The sequence below is a fragment of the Onychomys torridus genome, chromosome 7 (genome assembly GCF_903995425.1).
Source record: "Onychomys torridus chromosome 7, mOncTor1.1, whole genome shotgun sequence".
Lineage (NCBI taxonomy): Eukaryota > Metazoa > Chordata > Mammalia > Rodentia > Cricetidae > Onychomys > Onychomys torridus.
In genome coordinates this window covers 111883904-111902968 of record NC_050449.1, presented here as the reverse complement: position 1 = coordinate 111902968, position 19065 = coordinate 111883904, and the positions used below count along the sequence as shown (strand labels likewise).

Sequence of the window (19065 nt, the reverse complement as noted above, 5' to 3'; positions counted from 1 at the left end):
TTGTTGGTGGGTATACAGAGGGAAGCATGGCCTATCCCAGATACTGGTGGTGCTCATGAACTTGAGAGATGTGGAGAAATAACCCTCAACCAGAAATAACTGATCAGTGCCCCTAAGGAAGAGTCCATGAGTGTCCTTCCTCCCCAGATAGGGAAGTTAGGAAGGTTTCCAGCCCAGAAGACACTCATTGGCTCAGGACAAGAACCTCTTCATTGGATACATAGGTGACCAACACAGGGCCAACACTTGCATGGTGGGGCTCCACTGTGAATGCCATGTCCCCCATGGACAGCACAATGTCACACCAGCATATAGGGAGGTTTAGATCCACTTTCCAGCCTGCCATGGGCTGAGAACTATGGGTTACAAAGCCATTCCCCAAACCTGCCTGTTTTCACTATCCATGTGCCTCAGCCTGGCCAGGCCAGAACCTAACAGATTGTCCACCCCCTTGTCCCCAGACTAAAGCTCAGAGCCCAGAGAGGAATCAATGCACAGTGTCAGAGGCCCCCTCATTCCTTTCTGTCCCCTCAAAGCAGCCTCCCCTAGGGGTGGAGCCTCATCTAGTCACTACCTGACTCCAGGGGCTGCCAGACCCCTGTGTTCCAAAAAGAAAGCAAATGTGCCCAGCACTCATCTGATGCCAACACTCAGCCCGCCTGATGCCCGGCTGAGCCGCCCCTCACCAGAGCCCTGCCATTTCTGAGCGGATCTGCCTGGGGACAGAAGATTAGAGGCTCTGGAGGAGGGAAGCTACTGCTTCCCACGCTGCTGCCTCGGGAACTGGGCCGCTGCTGGGGCCAGCCACGTGGGTGGAAGCAAGCTTGCTACTGAAATGGGGAGTGATCGGGCAAGGCTGGGGCCACTTGTGATTGACGGGGAAGCCCTGGGAGAATAAGTTTCCGAAGCTAAGATGGAAGGCCCTTGGGTGCTGAGTGGGTGGACAAGGCCTCCTGCCTTTCCTGGAGCTTGGACCCAGGAAACTTAGGGATGAGGCATGGGTGAGGGATATGGGTCACAGGGAGAACCCTCAGTGGGCAGAGGACAAGAGGCCGGGGGCCAGGGTTGAGGTCAACATCGACAGCAGTTTTGATTAATGCTGAATCCCTCGTCGTTGGTGAGGATGTGAGAAAGGTGGCCGGGTGTCAGAAGCCATCACTTCTCCACAGAGTCATCACAGAAGCACCTTAAGCTTTAACTGGCCAGGGAATACATGCTGCTTTTTTTGTTTTTTAAATCAATGGCTTCTTCCTGAGGCCTGGCCCTCTTCACCACCACCTTCATCAGAATGCTCACCCCTAGTTTTCTGGCAAATATGGCAGTGTGCATCCCTGAGCAGTTTGGGAGAAGTGGGAGCAGGGCTGAGATGTGTATGGCCACCCTGCTACAAGGCCCTTTCAGCCAAACTCCTTCCTGGAGACAGAGAAGGTGCCGGGGGATTCTCACAGACCCACTGCCATCGTCACCGTCTCCCTGGGGGGAGGCAGTACACCTTGTCCCATGACTCCCATCCGGGATGTCACGCACCACAGTGGTCTGAGGTGTCTGAGTATGCCCACCTTTCTTGCTCCTTTCCTGCCATCGTCCCTTCTCTGCTCTTTCCTGTGACCCTCGCATGGAAAGGTGCAATGACCATCTCAAGACACAGGCAGAATGAGTGCTCTGTTAGCAGCCATACAGTTGAGCAGATAGTCCGCTCTGTGGGGAGCCAAAGCTAATCACTTCCCTTTTACCCACAGACTCACCAGCCCTTTCAAAGCCTTTAGAGGGGGAAGTAGTTTCTTTGGGGGCCCCCTCTGCCTTGTCTGACTCCTCGCTTCCCAGGAGGGATCCCTGGGCCCACCCATCCCCTGTGCCCCATCCACCCATTAGTCCAAAGGCAGGAGGGGACTGGGAAGGGAGAGGGAGGCCCGTGTTGAGGCTGCTGGTGCCTGGTTAAGGCTCTTTCCAGTCTCCCTGTGTGACCTGGAGCAAGCCCTCACCTGTCGCCATCTGTAGCTCTTTTTTTCTCTTTTTAAAATATATTTATTTACTAAAATTTTTCCATTTTACATACCAACCCCAGTTCCCCCTCCCTCCCCTTCTCCTGCCTCCTCACCTCCCTCCCCCTCTGGCCCCATCCTCTCCTCAGAGTGGGGAAGGCCTCCCATGGTAGTCAACAAAGTCTGGCATACCAAGTTGAAGGAGAGCCTAGCCCCTCCCCGTTGTATCAAGGCAGAGCAAGATGTCCCACCACAGGGAATGGGCTCCAAAAAGTCAGTTCATGCACCTGGGATAAGTCCTGGTCCTGTTGCCAGGGACCCCAAACAGATCAAGCCACATAGCTGTCACCACATTCAGCGGGCCTAGTTCGTTCCCATGTAGGTTCCCGAGCTGTCAGTCCAGAGTCAGTGAGCTCCAACTAGCACCGGTCAGCTGTCTCTGTGGGTTTCCCCATCATGTTCTTGACCCCCTCTTTTTTTTTTTTTTTTTTTTTTTGAATGCCGAATGCTGTTTATTGAAGGATGGAGTAGGTCTTAAATACTGGCTTACAGCACAATGGGAGAATCCCTGAGGGCAGAAATTCGCTCCTGATCTTTTTTTTTTTCTTTTGAGCTGAGGATCGAACCTCGGGCCTTGCACTTGCTAGGCCAGCGCTCTACCACTAAGCTAAGTCGTCCCCCCCCCCCCACACACACACCCACACACCCACACCACCCCCGCTTCTGATGTTTTACAATCTTGCATCTAAGCTGTTAACGCCCAATATGCTGAATACACAGACAAGGAGCTTCCCTTAAGCATTCAGGAAGGTGGAATCTCGCAGGGAATTAGCATAGGGAGGATATCAAGGTCAAGGGCAGCAAGCAATGCAACAGTTACCCAAAACGGGGGCCAGGGACCTACAGGTCCCCTCCTTTTACTAAAAATTGAGCTTCCGACTTAGGTTGCATGGGACGTCTGTAGCTCTCTTCTTGACCCTGTGCTAAAATACAAAGGACCTGGATCTGAAAGTTTTCATTCTGGTTGCCTGGACCTTTTGCAGATGAAGCTTTCATATGCAAGAGAAGGAGAGGGGTAGGCGAGAGCCCAGGGCTCTGTGCTTCTTGGCATCAGCAGTATTCAAAATCTCTTAAGACCTCAGTTTCCCCTCCATGATCCAGCAGTGCCTGGGTGAACTTGACCCATTGCCTCAACAGGTCTTGAACCTCTTCCTGGCCTTGCTGCTCAGCTCCTTCAGTGCAGACAACCTCACCGCCCCTGACGAGGATGGGGAGATGAACAACCTCCAGCTGGCTCTGGCCCGCATCCAGCGGGGCCTGCGCTTCGTCAAGCGGACCACCTGGGACTTCTGCTGTGGGCTCCTGCGGAGGCGGCCTAAGAAGCCAGTGGCTCTAGCCGCCCACAGCCAGCTGCCCAGCTGTATTACCGCCCCCAGGTCCCCGCCACCCCCAGAGGTGGAGAAGGCACCCCCAGCCCGCAAGGAAACACGATTTGAGGAAGACAGGCGGCCCAGCCAGGGCACCCCTGGGGATACAGAGCCAGTGTGTGTGCCCATCGCCATGGCTGAGTCAGATACTGACGACCCAGAGGAGGATGGAGACGACAGCCTTGGCACCGAGGAAGAATCCAGCAAACAGGTAAGCCCTTGTCCTGACGGGGCAGCCACCTGCTTGTACAGGGTCCAGAACACAGCTACTAGCCTCAACCTGACTACTTCAGCAGTGGCATGGTGGGAAGAAGACAGGCCAGCCCCATAACAGCTGGTCTCTCAGAAAGGTGCCAAGTCCAGCTGTTATCCGTCCATCTATCCCCACCTAACTGTACAGACAGAGAAAGTGAGACATGGGTAGGCATTCTTCATGAATGCCTCTGTCTCCCCAGCCCCCAACTCTAACTGCTCTCTGGTACCAAGACCAGCAGGGACGAATGTCTGGGTGAGAGAGGGCTGTGCCTTGGTGACCTCACAACTGTCCCTTCCCTCCTCCCATGCCTGAGGCTAATTCTGAGATTTAAAAATAAGCATCCCTGAGATGGAGGTGTCAGGGACAGCACTATCTTATCTCCTAACCTGTTATTTTTAACACTTGGGACCAGGGTCTGGCCCAAACAAAGAGTGTCTGCCCCTCAGGTTTCCCTTGACCTGAGCTGGGCTCTATGGCTGCTCCTTCGGTCTCTAGGTCAAGCACGCCCAATGGCCCTTCCTGGCCGATTCCTCAGCTGATACTAGGTGGGCCTAGCCCAGGAGAACTAGGTTTGGTTCTGCCTCCTGCCTCCGATGACTGCAGAGTCCAGCCGTGGCCCTCGTAGCCAACTTATAGAGCTGTAGCTGTTGTGGTTGAGGTGAGGGTGGGAAGGTGGGGGTGGTAGGACCACCGCGTCCGCTATTTCCTGTATTGGAGCAGAATTCTGGCTGTTCCTCCTCTTCCCTTTACCCTTGCGACGTGTGTGTGTGTGTGTGTGTGTGTGTGTGTGTGTGTGTGTGTGTGTTAGAGACTTGTGGGAATCAGTGCAGGCAAACCGAAGTATCTTGTGGACTTGAGTTGGTAGCACTCGTGGGGCATCATGGTCCAGCTATGCTCTTTCAGGGAGTCTGAATTGGAGAGGTTTATGCTGAGCTTTGGCTATGTGTCCTTTGCCCATATTCATCAAGAACCTCTGACTTACTGACTCACATCAGCTGATGAAGGGGCCTTCAGTACATAGAGGTTCATGAAGATGCCAGGAAGAGGTGGGCAGAGACTGAAACCCACAGAGCCACGGCTCTGGAGGCCCTCTGCCTGGGTGTTTAGACTCTGCTCATGAGATCTTTTCAGCAGGAATCCCAGGTTGTGTCTGGTGGCCAAGAGCCCCCTCAGGAGCCCAGGGCCTGGAGCCAGGTGTCAGAGATCGCATCCTCTGAAGCTGAGGCCAGTACGTCTCAGGCAGACTGGCAGCAAGAGCCGAAAGCGGATCCCCGGGCCCCGGGGTGCAGTGAGGTAACAGTGGGGTCTTCTGCTGGGGCTGGAGCCAGGCCATGAGGCCACAGCACAGGCCCAACATTTACTAAGGGGAACCAGAGCCAGTGTCATAGATAGCATGGAGACCCATTGCAGAGGAGGGTGGGAACCAGTGTCCTGACAGGGAGAGATGGTGCCCACCCTGAGGTCACAAGAAAATTGTGGAACCAAGCAGCCCAGAACTCTGAGGCAGGACTAGCCTGCAGTTCCATGTTTGACCCCACCCCATGCTGTGTTCTGTCATCTTCTATCATTCGGCAAGCGTTTGTCCTGTGAGGACTTGATCAGTCTTTCAGAACAGTCCCGGCTGTATCAGTCACCTGCTGCCTCATTCCTGCAAAAGTTCAAGTGTGGGGGGGGGGGGCGCCCAGCCTGTCATCAGGATTTACTGTGGCCACTGAAAGGCTTTACTCTGAACTAACTACCACCTACTTAAGTAATTGGCTTATTTTATTCTTTGGGGGCCCACCACCCAGCTTTCAAATAAATACATGGAGACTTATTCTTACTTATAATGTCTGGCCTTAGCTTGGCTTATTTCTAGCCAGCTTTTCTAACTTAAATTATCCTGTTTCTCTTTAACTACACTTTTTTTCTGGGTTTTTTACCTTTCTTTATTCTATATATCTTTCTTTCCTTCTTATTCCATGGCTGGCCGGGTGGCTGGGTGGCTGGCCTCCTCCTCTCCTCCTTTTCTCGCCCCTTGCTCCCTTCCCTAGATTCCTCCTCCTATTTATTCTCTCTGCCTGGAAGCCCCACCTATCCCTCTCTCCAGCCTCTCTATTGGCCATTCAGCTCTTTATCAGACCATCAGGTGTTTTAGACAGGCAGAGTAACACAGCTTCACAGAGTTAAACAAATGCAACACAAAAGAATGCAGCACATCTTTGCATCATTAAACAAATATTCCTCAGCATAAATGAATGTAACACATCTTAAACTAATATTTCACAACACACTTGGGATCCTTTCTGTTTAAAAAAATAAAATAAAACCTACATCTCTCATTTCACATGAAAACTTGAGAGGTGCTACCACGATGTAGACAGGTGGTGGCCATCCCCCAGCCTCAGGCTGGAGCTTTCTGTTTTGCTGTACACCACCCTCCTAATCGCATGTGTGACCTGCCCGGCTCCTCTACACATCTGGGTTTTGAGCCCCCAAGCCCAGGGACCTGTGTCATGGCTAGCCACACTGCTCAGCCTCACTTGTATGTGGAAGGGAGGTCATTGTGTTCAAAGAGAGTGCTGGGTACCATTCATTTTCCTGTATCTGACCTCAATCCCCAGCTCAGTGCTTGTGACTTTGGTCCCATAAGAAAGGCCCTAGGATGCTCCACCACCGTTGCCAGTCATGGGTGGTCCCGGAGCACAAGTCCCTGGCAGACTGTGTCCTGACTGCAGGTCACAGCCCCCTCCCTGGATGCTCTAACACTTGACATCATGTGGAGTAGGAGGATTCCCAATGCAAAGCCTCAGGAGGGAGTGTGAGATTACGCAGAGCTTTGTGGCTTCCTCCCTCCAGGTGTGGGCAGTCCCGGAAGAGAAAGAGAGGAAAATGCTAGGATGTTCCCAGGGGAAGGACTTCTTCTAGACTGGGCATGTAGCTGGGTCGGTAGAATGCTCGCCTAACACTTGCAAAGCCCTGGGTTTGATCCTCAGCACTAAACAAACTTGGTGTGGTGACCCACAGCTGGAGGCAGGAGGATCAGATGTTCAGGGTCAATAGCAGCTGTGCAGTGAATTCAAGGCCACCTGAGCTGCATGAGACCCTGTCTCAGAAAGAAGAGAGGGAAGGGGTGAGAGAGGCTTCCTCCCTCCTGCAGTAGGATCCTGAGAACTCTTCTGCCTGATGGCCAGCTGCTCCTTAGACAGCTCTGTGTCTGCATGGGGACCACAAGACAGAGCCCCAACCCTCTGGTCACTCCAAACAGCAAGCTCTCCCCTCCCCTGAGACCTGGCTATTTTCTGCCACAAACCTCAGAAGTAAAAAAAATAGGAGGTCCAGATATGGGCATGGTAACTCACCCAAGGAAGGGGAAGAAGGCCACATAGCCGGGCTCTGGCATCCAGTCCAGGGCCTGACAAGCCTTCTGCTGCCTGCTGAGATAGGAGTGAGTGAGGCTGGGTGGGAGCAGATGGACCCTTCTGATTCTTCTATCTTAAGGTTCTGGTCCCCAGAAGGAGAGGTAGGGACGGGGACTGGTGTAAATGACTCATGGGGGCAGTGCTCTCCGGAGAGGCCAGGAGGGACACAGGAAGCAGATGGGGAGAGGAAAGGAGGTAGGCCAAGGCCAGAGGCAAGTTCGATGGCATAGACTTCAACATGTGACAGTGGGGAACTGCAGAGTATTGAGCCAGACAGACCCTGTGATGTCCTACCATAAGGCCTGTGGTAACCATCCAGGCTCTCCATTCACCAGCTAAACTGTTCTGGAGGGGCCAACTAAGCCACAGGGCTCACCTTGGTAGGATTTACTTACCCACAGACCCTGGCATTGCCCACAGCCACAGCGGCACAGACACTCTCAGGCTATCATATCCTAGAGCAGTGGTTCTCGACTTTCCTAACACTGCGACCCTTAGTACAGTTCCTCTTGCTGTGGTGTCCCCCAAACATAATTGTTATGTTAATTATTTCAAAACTGTTACTTTTGTTGCTACTTCATAACTGTAGTTTTGCTACTGTTATAAATCATAATGTAAATAAATATCTGTGTTTTCCACGGTCTTGGTTGACCCTATGAAAAAGTGATTGGACTCCAAAGGAATCTCGACCTACAGCTTGAGAACTGCTGACCTACAGCCTCCCTGGGAACCAAGGTCTAGGGTCAGGGAGGGAAGGTTCCAGCACTTTCTCAGACACACTCCAGGCTTCACCCCCACCCAAAAACCCACGCTAGCTGGGTGGGGAGCATGGACTGTTGTTGGCATGTTCTCTGCATGTCTGACCTGCTGCTGTGTGCCTGTGTCTTGGTTTTGATTCTGTTCAGGATGTATGTCTGTGTACCAATGGGTGTCCGGTTGTCTCCTCGACTGTGTCTGTCTTGTTCAAGCTAGATGAGTTTCTTTTCCTTGGGTTCCCCCAAAGCCCCTCATTCTCCCACATCCCAGCCCTAAATCCAGTAGACCAGAACCACAGACCCAAGAGTCCTGAAGCCAAGTCCTCACTCCATCCTCACTCAGAGGCTCTGTGACAGGTGTTGACCCACTTCCACCTCAGATTCCCAGGGTGTGCAAAGAGGGGGGGCATCTGGACTCACCCTAGGCTCCCCAGATGCCAAGCTGGAGCTGGAGGCTGGTCCTCAGCCTGTGGTCATCCCTTCCCTTCCCACTCCCCCACAGGCCCCCGAGGACAGTTACTCAGAGGGTTCCACCGCTGACATGACCAACACAGCCGACCTCCTGGAGCAAATCCCAGACCTTGGTGAAGATGTCAAGGACCCAGAGGACTGCTTCACTGAAGGTGCTGAGGGGGCAGGAGGACCAGGAGTTCCTCACCCTGAGCTGGAGTCTGCCCTCCTTTACCATTCCCCTGCAACATGGGTCATAGTGGGTCTGCCTACCCATGGTGCAGGACTGGTCAGCATCACTAAGGGATGGTAGCACCGTGTTTGTGGTGTGCGAATTTAACCCAGGTCCACCACACCCTGCGCCTAGGAGTCTTTTGCTGTCTATCCATGTGGGTGTGGCATATGGCCATGTTGGTGACTGACATCTGCAGCCTGTCAACGGGTGCATTTGGAGTGCCACTGTGGTTTTCTGTCCCATGCCACTGCAGGACCGGCTGTCACTTAGGGCTTCACTATTCCCAAGGCTCAGACACTGCAAAGATGAGGTAGATCATGGGAGATAAGTATTTCCAGAGTCCAGGCTGGCACTCATGCTATCCCCAGCCCTACCAATGCCCAGTCCAGCCAGCCTCTTCACGGAGCCATTGGCGATTGTGTGGTTCTGCAGAGAACACCCTTAGTCCTCCCACAATCCCTCACACCATGAACCCCACCGTCACAACCTTTCAATCATTCCCTCAGACAACCAGCCTCTGCCATCAGACCTGAGTGTTCATGGGCCCTGTCACCTTCCCCTGTAGGCTGTGTCCGACGCTGTCCCTGCTGCACAGTAGACACAACGCAGGCCCCAGGGAAGGTCTGGTGGCGATTGCGCAAGACCTGCTACCGCATCGTCGAGCACAGCTGGTTCGAGACATTCATTATCTTCATGATCCTGCTCAGCAGCGGAGCGCTGGTACCTCTTGGGAATGTTGGGATGGGCAGGGAGGACTGGGGGAGGAAGTGGGGGGCAGGAAAAAGAAGTCTCCAGCTGCAACACCTGGCCAGAAAGTGGGGCAGTGTCTCTGTTGGAGATATGCTCCCCAAGCCTCCTGGAGCAGATAGGCTCATAAGCCTAACACCCACAGCATGTACAGAGGCCAGGCAAAAGGGCTGGCATGTGCCCTGTGTCCAGCCCACTGCCTTGTTCCACGAAAGGGGAATGATTTCCTCTGGCTCTCCAGCCTCCCACATTGGAGCTCATCCACCTGCCCTGTGCATCAGCCATGCTGTGAGGCTGTTAAACTCTAGCCATGACCAATGAGGCAGCACCACACCACACCTGCCTTCTGTGGACCACCAGCTGAACCATGTAGTTCACACCTTCCTTGTCACATTCTGGGCATACATCAGCTTCTATGAAAACGCCAGTCACTTACCCAAAGCTCCACCATTCAAAAGCCTTAGATCTGGTGTGCAAACCCAGGCAGTTGGATTCCTAGATCAGCTGTCTTGACCTTTCCTTTATTCAGTAGTCTTTTCTAAGCAATCTGTGTTTCTAGCCTTGAGGTCTTCCACTCTAGTTAGAGAAACCAGATTCAGCAGGTTTGAGATGTCAAAGATCAACACAGGCTAGAAGAGGGCAAGAATGGGTCAGAGGACTCAGTGATGAGGTGCCAAGTGGAGCTGGGGCAGTCAGGGAGGACTCCCTGGAGTAAGCATAGAGGTCCACAATGGAGGATGGCCAAGGAGGAGCCGTGGGACACTCTGGAAATTCCCCATCTGGCTTGCAAACATGCTGCTCTGGGTCTGTAGGCCTTCTACAAAGAGATGGGCCAGCCCTGGAGATGGTTCTGGGAGGTGCCAGTGAGCAGGGATGGAAATAATCCAGAGGAAGTGGGGAGCAAGCCCTTGTGTTGTTGGCAGCATGTGAGCCCTAATGGGGAGCACTTTGCATGCCCCTCCCTGCTGTAGGCCTGGAGCCATGACTCGCAGCCCGCCTGCTGCTTCACCATTGGCAGCCGAGCCAAGTCTCCGTAGGTTTCAGAGAAGTATGATTTGACAATATGTTAACAAGCTTTGTTTTTAAACAGCCACAAACAAGGGCAGCCAGAGCCATTTAGTCTGGGCTGTGCAGGAAAATCTCAGGCTGGCATAAGTGAGGAGGAGTTTTGGCAAGCATCTGGTGAATCTAATCAGGGTAGACAGCCAAACACTGTTGCTAAAAAACCATGTCAATGATATATGGGGAAAAAGAAGTCTGATGTGTTACTTAAAGTTATAAACTTGTTTAACAGAAAGCAAACTATATCCCTTCCAAAGTGCTGAGGGTGAAAAATTGAGAAAACAGATCTTTCAAGAAAAGAAAAAAAGAAGCAACAAGAAAAGTGTAGAAAACAGAAAATGATATGGCCAAGCAAGACCAAGCATATTTTAATAATAAGTGTAACTGGATAAAATTAACTTTTTAAAAGGAAAAGGACTCTGATCTTGAAAAATGTCAACCTTGTACAGCAAAGTGACTCAAATAGTAAACATGAAACAAAATTTAAGCTGGTTGAATATCCTTTATCCAAACTGCTTGGGTCCAAAAGTGTTTCAGATCTTAGAGGTGTGGGCATTTGAGACTATTTGCATAAATTAACCAATTGAGCAGCCTAAACACAAATTCCATAAATGCACAAAATTTGGGATTTGGTGTCACATCAGCTTTCAAAAAGTTTCAGATTCCATTTTTTTTTTTTTTTTTTTTTTGCATTAGGGATGTATACTAGTTACTTTTCTCTTTGCTATGACAAAATAACTGACCAAGAGCCCCTTAATAGAGGAAAGTCTGGTTTAGGGTCACAGCATAAGAGAGCACAGCTCACCCTGGCTAGGAAGGCATGGCAGCCAGAGCACAAGGCTGCTTGCCCACATCTAGGCTGATCGAGAAGCAGAGAGAAGTGACTTTTGGCCCTCATCTTGCTTTCTTCTCCCCCCCCCACCTGTGGGAATAATGCCACTCACTTCAGAGCGAGCAGATTAACCGCTCAGTTAATCCTCTCTGGAAACACACTTACAGATGTGTCCAAAGATGTTTCCATGGTAATTTTAGATCCAGTCAACAATGAAGATCTCATACGTGTGGGTGTGTGTGTGTGTGTGGATGTGGGTGGGTGGGTGGGTGGGGTGGGTGGGGGTGGAGTGTGTGTGTGGGGGGGGGTGGTATTGTGTACATGTGTGTAAATGTGTGTGTGTGTCTGTGCATATCTGTGTGTATGTATGTGTGCAGGTGTCCGTGGAGGCCAGAAGTGGGCATCAGATCCCCCTGGAGTTACATGTGGTTGGGAGCTGCGCAGTGTGGTGCTGGGAACCAAACTGGTCCTCTACAAGAGCAGTGCTTGCAAATGGTGAGCCATCTCTCCAGGCCCTGCATTAAAATATTTTGAATAGCAATAGAATTATTTTCTTTCCTCAGAATGAATTTCTTTCTCTCTCATTAACAGACATGACAACAGAAATCAGGGCGTTTCTTGGTGTGTTAATATAAAACAATGTTGAATTCAAGGTAAAAGGCTTGAAATAAGACAATGAAGGCCCCAACCTACAATTAAAATACAACTACTGGGGCTGGAAAGATGGCCCAGCAGTTAAGAGCATGCACTGCTCTTACAGAGGGTTTCAGCCACGTGGAGTGGTTCACAGCCGTCTGTGACTGCAGCTCCGGAGGACCCCAGCACCTCTAGCCTCTGTGGACACCTGTGCTCACACTCATACACTCACCCCACACCGACACACCACATGTGTAATTAAAAATACACCATCAACTGCATTAGTTGGAAAAATATGTGTAATATGTGAATAAACTCATGGAAAAATGCAACTGTGGGAGCTGGAGAGGTGGCTCAGCAGTTAAGAGCACTGGCTGTGCTTCCAAAGGACCTGGGTTCGATTCCCCACACCCATGTGGCAGCTCACAACCACCTGTAACTCTGGTCTCAGGGGATGTGCTACCCTCTTCAGGCTTCTGTGGACACCAGGAATATGAGTGGTACACAGATATACATGCAGGTAAAAACATTTATACACATAACAATAAATACAATATTTTTTTAAAAATTAAAAATACAGTTATGATTATTGCTTGGGATTGCATGGCACTTAAAACTAAAGCAAAAAAATCACTGAAGGAAAACAGAAAAAAGCAATTGTTGTTGTTTTGGGTTTTTTGTTTTTTTTACTCTTTTGGGGGCCTGCTACTCAGCTCCCAAAAATAAATACACGGAGGTTTATTCTTATTTATGAGTGCTCAGCCTTAGCTTGGCTTATTTCTAGCCATCTTTCTTAAATTATACCATCTACCTTTTGTCTCTGGGCTTTTACCTTTCTCTATTCTCTATTCCTTTCTTTCCTTCTTACTCTGTGGCTGGCTGTGTGACTGTCTGGCTGTCTGGCTGTCTGGCTGGCTGTGTGGCTGTGTGGCTGGCTGTGTGGCTGGCTGTGTGGCTGTGGGCTGTGTGGCTGTGTGGCTGGCCCCTGGACACCTCTTTTTCTCTTTCTCCTTCTACTATTCTCTCTGCCTGGAAACCCCACCTATCCTTTCTCCTGCTTTGCTATTAACCATTCAGCTCTTTATCAGACCATCAGGTGTTTTAGACAGGCAGAGTAACACAGCTTCACAGAGTTAAACAAATGCAACATAAAAGAATGCAGCACATCTTTGCATCATTAAACAAATATTCCTCAGCATAAATGAATGTAACACATCTTTAACTAATATTCCACAACAGCAAGGGGTTTTTTTTTCAAGATTTTTTTAGTGACCAATTAATTGTTTGATTCAAGAAATTAGAAATACAAGGCCAGTCACATAGCTCAGCAGGTAAAGGCCCTTGCCACACAAGCCTGACAACCTGAATTCCTTCCCCAAAACCCATGTAAAGGTGGAAGGAAAGAATCAACTCTATAGGGTTGTTCCCTGACCCCACACACACTGGAACATGCACATTCACCAACCCCTTCTCCCATACAATTATCAATCAGTTAATAAAATTGTTTTAAAAATAGAAATGTAAGAACAAGACAATCCTGAGCAAACCAATGAAATAAAATATGAATTAATGAACTAGAAAATAAATAGTAAATTGGCATAAAATTCTATAGCTAATTCCTTGAAAATAGAATCATAAATCACTAGCTATTCTAAATTCTCATGTTTCCCAGGATGGAGTTTATCACAATTGGAGAGAAGAAAATAATTCCATTGCTATTTAAATATTCTAATGTGGCAGCTGGAGAGACTGCTGGATAGTTAATAGTGTTTGTGCTTTCCTACAGGACCAGAGTTTGGGTCCCAGCACTCATAGTGGGCAGCTCACAACCACATGTGACTCCAGAGGGATATGATGCCCTCTTCTGGCTTCCATGGGCATCTTCACACACACACACACACACACACACACACACACACACACACACACACACACACTTAAATAAAATAGGGCCTAAGGGAATGGCTAAGTCATTAAGAGTGCTCACTGCTCTGTTAGAGAATCTAGGTTCAGTTACCAGTACCTATGTGGCAGCTCACACCATCTGTAACTCCAGTTTCAGGGATCTGACGCCTTCTTCTGACCTCGGTGGGCACTGTACACACATGGTGTACAGACATAGATGCAGCCAAAATACTCATATATGTAAATAAAAATAGATAAATATTTAAGAAAAATAAAAATTTGAAAAATATCCTAATGTATGGAAAAATGGAAAGTACATATATTATTCCTGTTCAAACTAAAGCTGATTTCAAAACCTTCAAGAATATTGAAAAGAAGACACACCAGTTTTCAGACCTCAGACTCCATACTTAGAAATAATGGTGTATTTATCTGGTAAAATGCAAACTGAATCCAGTAATAGATTTTAAAGATTAGGTATATCACATATATATTCTAAAATGCCAAAATGATGATAATGTCTCAAAATCAATTTATGAGTAGAAAAAAAGATAACATACAATTATCTAAATGAAGGCATAAAATCTGATGATGATAGAAATAAAACATTTTCTTAATTTACTGAAAAAGTCAATTGTTATCACTAGTTTCTGTCATCATTAGTAGTAAATCACTCAAAATGTTTTCATTAAAGTTAAGAATATGAAAAAAACATTTAACTACTTTCTAGTATTAACCATAATAATAATAATAATAATCATTAAGTACTTACCAGTGTTATTAATTAAATATAATAAAGAAAATCAGTTGAACATAAAAGCAAGAATTGAAGCCTGGCATGGTATCACACCCTTTTAATCTCAGCATTCAGGAGGCAGAGGCAGGTGGCTCTCTGTGGGTTCCACAACATCCAGGTCTATATAGCAAGTTCCAGGTCAGCCAGAGCTGTATAGTGAGACCTTGTCTCAAAAAGGAAGAAAGAAAAGAAAAGAAGCAAGAATTTAAAACCGTGGCTCAGGGTAGAGTGATTGATCCAGGCCCTGAGTTTGGGTCCCCAGCACCAGTAAAACTGGATGTATTAGTGCACACCTGTAATCCCAGCACTTCTTCAGCAAGATGGGAAGTGGAGGCCAGAAAATCCCTGAGGCTCATGGGCCAGCTAGCCTGGCACACACAGTAGCAACATGGAAGGTGAAGATTGACAGGGTTGTCTGTGTGACCTCCACATGTATATGCTGCACACACACAAACACGTACACACCCAAATACATATACACATAGCACACACACGAAAGATAGAAAAATGATAGGCCTGGAGAGATGGCTCAGTGGTTAAGAGCACTTGCTGCTCTTGCTGGGGGCCTGTTTTTGATTCTCAGTGCCGATATGGTGGCTCACAACCAACTAGAACTCCGGTTCCAGGAGATCCTATGACCTCTCTGAGGGTACTAACCATGCATGTAGTACATAGACACACATGCAAGCAAACACTCACACATATGCAGGAAAAGGCAGTTATAATAATAGACGGTGGCATTGATGCTGCAGCTCAATAACAGCACTGAGTGAGGGATTGGGACTCGGCTCAGTGGCAGAACACTTGTCTAGAAACAGGTCGGGCCCTGGGCTCCATCTCAGCACCGAAAGGAACAAACAGTAGAAAGACCTTTGGCAGATCTAAGCAAACAGAGAAATGTCACATACAGTAAGATCAACTTTTGATTAGTGGATTTTATGCAGATTTTTAAATAAAATATTGGGGCAGTTGACAAACCACTGAGAAAATTTTATTAAAATATATATTTACTCTTTATCAAATATATATTAGATTTTTTTTGAAATCATAATATAAAAACAAACCACAAAACTTAAAGGTGGGGGAGGGAAGATTCTTTCCTGTCTCAGAATGGGTGAGGGCTTTTTAAAAAAAGATTTTTTTCCTGTTTGGTTGTTTTGCTTGCATGTATGCATGCACCATGTGTGTGGCTGGTGCCCACAGAGGCCAGAAGAAGGTATTGGATCCCCTGCAACTGGAATTACAGGTGTTTGTGAGCCACCATATGGGTGCTGGGAATCGAACCCAGGTCCTCATGAAGTGCAGTCAGTGCTCTTAATCACTGAGCCATCTCTCCAGCCCCCTGGTGATATCAAAGATTTACTAAGGGAGCATTATAACCGATGATATAACTATATTACATGACGTGATAATGAATTAGGATAAGCAAGACTTAGAGCACACAGCAAACTAGAGTACTATGTGGATGGAGTGTAAATTGGTCTCTTCTGGGGCTTGCTCGAAGTCTGTTCCCAAACCACAGCTTTGTTCTGACATCAGGAGCCTAGAAATTGATCCTCAATTGCCCCTGGTAGAGGTAAATTGGGAACAACTGAGATGTGCAATCTTTGAAAAGATTGACAAGTATTAATGTATTCACTTTAAAAGAGTAAAAGTTCAGAATAGATTGTGTATACACATTCCAGAGAGAGAGAGAGAGAGAGAGAGAGAGAGAGAGAGAGAGAGAGAGAGAGAGAGATCAGAGGACAATTTACAGGAGTTGGTTCTCTCCTCCCATCATGTAGGTCCCAAGGATCTCAAACACCTATATCCTCAGAACCATCTTGTGAAGCCCAGTTGGCTGATTTCTGAGGCAGGGTCTTACCACATAGCCCCAAAGTAGTTTGGAACTTGTGAGCCTCCTGCCTCAGCCAACCTAAGCGCTGGGATGCCCCCCACCACACCCAGCTTTGCTCTCTTGCAGAGGACCTGAGTCAGTTCTCATGCCTGGCAGCTCATAACCAACTATAACTCCAGTTCCAAGGAATCTGATGCCATCTTCTGGCCTCAACGGGCACCGCACTTACATGCACATACCCACACATAAACACATGATTTAAAAATAAGATAATTTTAAAAAGTAGTTCCAAAGCAAATGTTTAATGTAGCCTGTAAATTCACATTGTGTGTATGTGTGGGCACACATGTATATGCACGCACTCACACGAATGGTATCTGAATGTTAGTGCCCATTCCTGTATGCTCATGAAATTGGAAATGCCAATTTTGATCATTTCTATGGTATTTTATTTTATTTGTGTATTTATTTAGGGCTCTGAGCATGACCCTAGAGCCTTATTCATGCTTCTCACTGAGCTACATTCCTAGGCCTTGTTTGATTCATGAGTAGCATATTTTTTTATTTCAGAAAAAATAAAAACGCAGACATAAGTAGATTAATAGAGCTCCACTTTCATTTCGAAGCTTCTGAGTACATCTGAGGGCCTGCATTGTACTGCTGTGCTGCCCACACAGGCCCAATTAGCCACACAGAGGCCTCAGCTGTGTGTCCCCAGGCACTGCCAACCAAGCCTATGCCTGGACCACAGCAGAGGCCCTGAAGTCAGATAGGAACCCAGGGGTGACTGAAGGACGCAGCTCCTCAGGATCCCTGGTGACATGTTGCCTAGACAGGGAGCCTCAGAGCACACTCTGACTGGAGAGGTAGCTGGAGAAGGAACAAGCAGAAGGCCAAAGGAGGAAGGGCAGGCGGAAACCCCGGTAGTATGGCAGTGTCCCAGTGGCTCGGAAGGGAGGCTGGGTGGAAGCAGGAATAAGGAAAGGGGGGAATCTTTTGTCATCTTTAGTGTGCGGGGACAGGCAATCTGCCAAAGCAAGAGCTCCTGGCTGAGGTTACACATGTGACTCCTAGATTCTGAGGAGAGCCTGTTTGTCCTGGATGTCAGAGCGCACAGCGTTTGTAGTCATTTACTGAAAACTCCGCTTTGGCTGGGCATGGTGGCGCACGCCTTTAATCCTCAGCACTCGAGAGGCAGAGGCAGGTAGATCTCTGTGAGTTTGAGGCCAGCCTGGTCTACAGAACAAATTCTAGGCCAGAAAGAGTTATATAGTGAGACCCTGTGTCAAAACAAGAAATTAATCAATCAGTTAAAAATAGTAAGTGCTGTATGGCTAGTATTTGGGGAATGTCTGAATATGTGTATTTTAAAAGACAGAAAATTCTGCTTTGGACCAAGTGATGCTGGGCTTTTGTTTACTTAAGTGTATTCATTATAAGAGGACTCTCAGTCGTCGTTAGAATGGAGTCCAGTATAAATTCCCAAGGAAAATGGTAAATGTGCAAGGTAAGTGGGGTAAATCCAAAGTGAAGGGAAAACCAGAGCAGCACTGTACACTATGTTCAGCACAGAGCTATGAGCTGAGGGTCTGTTCCCTCTCTCTGGTTAAAATGGGTGAGTTTTGGAAAGCTTAATTTATTTCATTGTTGTCTATATCAAATTATTCACTTATTTGTTTCTCCTGTGATGGGAATCAAGCCTGGAGCTTCACACATGCTAAGGCAGGGCTGACTACAGGGGCACAACCCAGCATTTATTTATCTATTTAGTGTCTAATTACTTTTTATCTTGAGGCAGGATCTCACAAAGTTCCCCAGCTAGCATTGGTATCTTTCCCCTCCCCTTTACCTCTCCCCCTTTACCGTCTCTCTCCAGCTAAAACAGGCTTTATGGTCTCAGCCTCCCAAGTAGCTGGGATTACAGGCCTGCAGCACCGAGCCCAGCCAGGAACGTGACCCTAAAGGTTGCTAGCCCAGAACTAACACTTGCTCTTTAGTGTAGTACACTGCCCAGCTACCCACCTACAGTGAGGACAGCCTCCTGGCCCATCCACAGTGGATGGGTGGGAAGGAAGTCACAGCTGTGAAAGGAGGCATTACCTCACTTCCTATGTGTCTGTCCTCAGTTTCCCTGCTCCTGAGCAGCAGCTGTTGCTAGAAGTTATGTCCCCTGCAGAGTGAACTGCTCGGCAGGGATCTGGACTCTGAGCCCTCCTGTGTGCCTTGCCCACAGGCCTTTGAGGACATCTACCTGGAGGAGCGGAAGACCATCAGGGTTCTGCTGGAGTATGCTGACAAGATGTTCACCTATGTCTTTGTGTTGGAGATGCTGCTCAAGTGGGTGGCCTATGGCTTCAAGAAGTACTTCACCAATGCCTGGTGCTGGCTTGACTTCTTAATTGTGGATGTGAGTGGACACATGAAGGGGACCCAAGAGGCAGGGGCTCATGGCCGTGCAAGGGATGGAAGGACAGGGCCAGGCAGAACCACCATGCAGAAGTGGGGGTGTTCAGCTGCATTGTGTGGCAGGTGAGCAGAAGGAAGTCAAGCGTCTAAAGCCTAGACTTTGGTCAGGGAGGAAGAGGGCAGCTGAGAGTGAAGGCCTGCCTCAGAGCAGGATCTGTAGGAGACAGTCAGGAGCAGAGATCTGTTCAGGCAGGGTCCTGGGCCAGAATCAACAGTGGGGCATGTTGTCAGAGTGACCAGAGGGAGGAAGTGAATAGATAGCTCTGTGGACCCCAAGG

The 19065-nt window shown here is 48.6% G+C and overlaps 1 protein-coding gene across 1 annotated transcript in view; it reads left to right on the top strand.

The window, feature by feature from the left end:
• Scn5a (sodium voltage-gated channel alpha subunit 5) overlaps nucleotides 1-19065 on the top strand; it is a 98441-nt gene that overhangs the window by 63625 nt on the left and 15751 nt on the right. The window contains exons 17-20 of the mRNA XM_036193999.1: nucleotides 3180-3620; nucleotides 8324-8444; nucleotides 9072-9226; nucleotides 18555-18728. Of these exons, the coding sequence (XP_036049892.1) occupies nucleotides 3180-3620; nucleotides 8324-8444; nucleotides 9072-9226; nucleotides 18555-18728 (891 nt within the window). The remainder of the gene's footprint in view (nucleotides 1-3179; nucleotides 3621-8323; nucleotides 8445-9071; nucleotides 9227-18554; nucleotides 18729-19065) is intronic.